The sequence below is a fragment of the Lentinula edodes genome, assembly GCF_021015755.1.
Source record: "Lentinula edodes strain Le(Bin) 0899 ss11 chromosome Unknown C8R40scaffold_15, whole genome shotgun sequence".
Taxonomy (NCBI): domain Eukaryota; kingdom Fungi; phylum Basidiomycota; class Agaricomycetes; order Agaricales; family Omphalotaceae; genus Lentinula; species Lentinula edodes.
Window position 1 is genome coordinate 633,452 of NW_025764321.1, and position 5,115 is coordinate 638,566.

General features: G+C 49.3%; 1 protein-coding gene across 1 annotated transcript; it reads right to left on the reverse strand.

The window, feature by feature from the left end:
- Positions 1-1,278: 1,278 nt before the first annotated feature.
- On the reverse strand, positions 1,279-4,816 carry C8R40DRAFT_1069134 (uncharacterized protein; the record flags this gene model as incomplete). The annotated part of the gene is made up of 8 exons (XM_046226082.1): positions 1,279-1,419; positions 1,705-2,236; positions 2,285-2,734; positions 2,785-2,831; positions 3,286-3,432; positions 3,535-3,695; positions 3,718-4,128; positions 4,180-4,816. The coding sequence occupies 8 exons, from the start codon at positions 4,814-4,816 to the stop codon at positions 1,279-1,281; spliced, it is 2,526 nt and encodes an 841-aa protein (XP_046087045.1).
- Between the last annotated feature and the right edge of the window lie 299 nt (positions 4,817-5,115).

Below are 5,115 nucleotides of genomic sequence, written 5' to 3' on the forward strand. Positions count from 1 at the left end.
TACTTCGGCGGAATGAATGTCATTCTGTGCGGCGATTTCCATCAGTTCCCCCCTGTCGGTTCCATCTCCAGCTCACTCTTTCACCCAAGCACAGGCGGGCCTCTGTCGATACTCGGGAAAGAGATATACCACACGTTTGACAAAGTGGTAACACTCCGGCAGCAGATGCGTGTGCAGGATGAGCGTTGGAAGTCGCTACTGGATCGACTTCGCCATGGAGATTGTAGCGAGGACGATATGAAGGAAGTGGACAAACTGCGCCTTGACATAGGCAAAAACCCTACAACTGACTTCGACTCTGATGGCTGGCGAGAAGCAGTACTAATAACACCCCGGAACAGCGCCCGGAAACTGTGGAATGCCGCCGCAATTCGGAAGCACTGCACCAGGCATGGGCAGCGCCTATATTCGTGTCTGGCTGAAGATACATTCGGTGACATTCCGCTGACGAACAATGAACAAATGTGTGTCGCCAGTATGAAGAACAAGGACACGGGTAACCTCAACCATCGAATCGAACTCGCAGTAGGTATGAAAGCAATGGTAGTGTTGAATATTGCTACGGAAGCCGACTTGGCGAATGGCACAAGGGGAACAGTAACAGGCCTCGTACTGGATGACCGCGAGCCAGCTGTTTTACCCGTAAGAGAGGGTGTTTGTATGCTTCAGTATCCACCGGCAGTTGTATTCTTCCGACCAGACGGAGGCACAGTTATCCACTTGAAAGGCGTTGAAGCCGGCCTGCTTCCCATTGTTCCATCCAAGACGAAGTTTACAATAACCATTGATGATGGTAAGCGGAAGCAGGTAACACGCCGACAATTAGCACTCACCGCAGGATATGCATTCACGGACTACAAGGGGCAAGGACAGACCATCAAATTTTTAGTTGTCGATTTAGAACCACCATCTACAGGACCGAAAATGAGTGGCTTCAGCGTCTATGTTGCTTTATCATGTAGCCGGGGCCGGAGCAATATTCGCATTCTACGAGGCTACGATCTTCAACTGTTCATGCACCACCCGTCGGAAGATTTGAAAGTTGATGAAAGTCGATTGGATGTAATAGAAAGGGACACTCGATGGGCGTGGAGCAGCGGCAAACGTTACACCTAGGTCAAAGGCGCGTAATAGATGTAATATCGATTACGTACAACTGTTTACCAGGTAGTAAAGTACAAGGTTCGACATACAAAGTAAGAAGGATGTATCAGTTACCCCCGACATTTATATCACCAAATGTGGACGCTAGGCACAACGGGTTGTAGCACTTGTTGTTCAAACGCCACTCTGTGCCACCCCAGTCCAGCTGACGACAAAATGTACCTTGATTAAGGACGTTCCCCCATCTGAACTTCTCAACCCCATAACCACCGGTCGATCGCCAGAGCGCTGGGCAGGATTCACGACACGGAGTACCTAAATAACGGGTGTTGTACGAGAAGGTCCATCGCTTACCATGTTCAGACTCCAAATGCCGCATCGTCTTGAGATCCTCAGCAATTGGCAAAGTAGTGCGGATGTCAATGAGGGTTGGATAGAGGATGTATGCGACGTGGCATCCAATAGCGATACATTCTGCAGTGCTATCGCCACTAAGCATGAGCGGCACCACGCTGCATGACTCGCTCTCAGAGACAGAGATAATCATGCCCTAGTCAACAGTAAGCCACAACAATACTGATTGTCGCAAGGAAAGCGTACCCTGGGCGATTGAAAGACACGAAACGATTTAGCATGAGGAAGAAAATTTTGACGCGTGAAATCATGAAAGAACAGTTCTCGGCACCCCAACTTGACTAACCAAGTCGACCACGGATCCTGCGTGTTGCATGGTGCAAGTATGTTGATGTTAGAAATCGCAAAAGTTGATTCCTTGTCCATGATCCAGTAAGCAGCAGAGCCACCGATGTACGAATGATAAGCCTCCATGGCAAACCAAAAAGAGCGTTTGGCGAATTTGTCAAAAGCAAGATCCAACACAGCATCCACCCGTGCAGCGTAAAACTCCCTGATAATAAAAGACAAGTCTTTGTTCACACGGCTAAGGGCCAACATCGACTTGAGCCCAACATAGGAGAAAAGGACACGGGCGACATCCAGATTAGAGTACGCGACTACACACGGAATTTTCATGTTGAACGATGAATGAGAGTGGGGCATAGGCATCGCCAACTTCGTAACAGGTGGATAGTGATAGGTAGACCCAGTGCATTTGAAGTCATTATCAATGAGCCTTTGAAGTTCAATGAGAAAATTGTAAAATGGGGGACAAGCAACATACCATTCAACAATGGGCTTCAGCAATACATAATCAGCAAGGGAGACATCAATCATATCATAGCGACGGTCGAACGAGTGTGCGCGCACATGCTTAACGATGAGGAGATTACCGCGGAACTGTGAAGCCATTGAATATTTGTCCATCACCAGTTCCTTAAGCACGAGGTCATTGATAGGAGCCGGAGTACCTGGTTCACCATAGAATATGGTAAAGGGATGACTGAGAAGTGAATGAGAATCAGGTGGGAACCTGTCGATGTAGCAACGCCCAATGCTGCACTTGTTGAACCCAGTTATATTCCACCGTGAAACATAGACCCGAACAAGGAAATCGTCCAGGGTACGATATTCACGGAGGCCAGGGCGCAAGGGAAGTGTGACGATCCGGGGACTGTTCATCCCTGTCCCAAAGAAGAGGGCACGGACAAAAGCGTGCATGTAACCGTTCTGACTGTCACGTCAGCCTCCGTAGTGTTCATGTGTGGCCAATATAAAACGCACCTCCATTGCACAAGCGACGACGGCCTCGACGGAATCAACTGACGCATCTGTTGTTAAGTTCATTGGACTAGGGCTGTGATGTAGAATAGGTCATAACTCTCAGACTTATGTAGCCACATGAAAGGCAGCAATCAGGGCAATTGAGGGATGCCCGATCGCTGAGGGATGGAGAGGGAAAACGGCGGCCACACAGACAGCGGCCGCAGAAGACTGAAACGGGCAGCGACTGAAAGTAGGGCCGATTGAGATGAGAAATACACGACGCCGCCCCACCCCCCCCCCCCCCCCCATGCATGCATTTTATGCTGAGGATGAAAAATAGAAAGGAGGACAGTGTAACATTGGAGGCCATAAGAACTGTGTCGACAGTTTTACACAAGATAACAAAGAATAAGAAGGAGAAGTATGACCCGAGATGACGCAAATGAGGATGGAGTAAATCGACTCGAAGAAAAATTAACAACCGCGGCGGCCTCGCAATCAATCGCATGTAATCAAAACCTCCTCTTCGCCCTTGTCATTCGCCACAGACAGAGAAACACCGGCCGGAATACGGGGAAAGAAATCGACAGAACTCAGGAGGCGCAATGTCTCGTATGCATGGCGGCGGATGAAGGCGGCATTGACACCGAAATTGCGAACATGCACCTGCCGAATACTGGGTAATGCAAGGCAAGATGATACAGCATGAATCCACTAAGCAATGAATCAAGTTAGAAAGGTTTCGTAACATCGTGAGATGCGACATACGAGGGTGCTGTTCAGAGGACAGTGGAGCACAACAGTGAGGGACACAATGTGGCAGCAAGCAGAGAGCAGACAATTCAGGACATCAGGTAGGTAACCATCGTCAACTAGCAGCCGAAGAGTGACGAGGAAGTAATCCCAGAAACAGTTGTAATTCATGTTCACTGGATCGCGGACCAACAACACTGATCATAGTGAGGGCGGTAGACCAGGAGCGTAGAATGCTTGAAACATTTGGGAGCGTGCCAGTAAAAGCAAGCAGACGCGGCAGATGTCCACCGCTGGCGAGGTCCGGGATCGGCAGCCAATCGAAGTTGTCAATGTCGAGGGTGAGGTTGTCGATTAATGGGTGTCGAGTGAGAAAAGGGTGAAGTGGAACGTCGTATAGTGAATCACGGAACAGAAACGTTCGGAGCGAAGGTAGGGAGAACCAGTCGCTTGAGAAAGCACCTGGTAAGGTATTGGGCTGGGGATTTCCATCCTTCTGCCGTGGGACAATGTCACGTTCAGTGCTGTTCAACCAAATGTCGAAAACAGTGACATTAATGAGTGCAGGCGTGATCTGCATGAACATCTTGTGAAGAGTACTCGAACGTGCTGAAGGGGAATCAGAAGCCAAGGCCAAAAAGGATCGCGATAGACACATACGTTGAGGGGCGAAATAAGGGAAATATATAGTCAAAGAAGTAAGGTTGGTCGAAACCAAAGACCGCTGGATGGAGATTGTCAAAGGTGAATAACGATCTGTGGTAGACATTACGACAGTACTTGCCATGACAGCCAGCGATTTCCTGGGAGAATCCGCAATCAAAGGACACTCAAATCGAAGGGTCGTAGGGGCGAGTCTACCTGGACTGCGAGCAAAGACATCGGCAAGTGTCAACTCCTGAGACCATATTTCTAAGTTAAGGAGACACGGATTGAGCGCGCGGTTATCGACTGATTGCAATCCGGATCTGATTGTGGATGGGAGTACCTCACGCCGTGAGGAGCCGACGACAATTGTCCTAACATAAGCAGCAGGGTGTTGTCCAGTTAGGCGGGAAACGAACGGTTGGCTCTGAGCAAGAGTACCGAAAGAAGACACTGTGACCGACCGGTACAGCACAGGCAAACACGAAGCAGCGAAATGTCTAGACACCGCAGACAACGAAGCGATGGCCAATGAAGGGAGGTAACTGGTGATTTCCCTCAACGAATCGTTGTCCAGGTCATCCAACGTTATAGCATAGAAGATGGGGGGTAGAGGAGATAATGAAGGGGTACGCGAGTAACGACCGGACATAACCCGTAGTCTGTTAAGTTGGACGCGGTGAGGGTTAAGCACCCGGTTACAACAGAACGGGAATGAATGAGGAATGGACACACATTGCAGTTTTCTTACAAAAAAGGAACGAGCGCATCATTCAGGAGTCCAAATTAATAAGGGAATGCGATCAAGCGGCGGACCATCGGGACGCCGCACAGAGAAAGGAGGCAGCACCTCACAAGGATTAAGGAGGCAACATAATAACAGCACCAAAAAAGGGGAAGAGAAAGTGGATGTTGGCGTCGTACACAGCACAGGTGAGGTCAGCTAGCGCC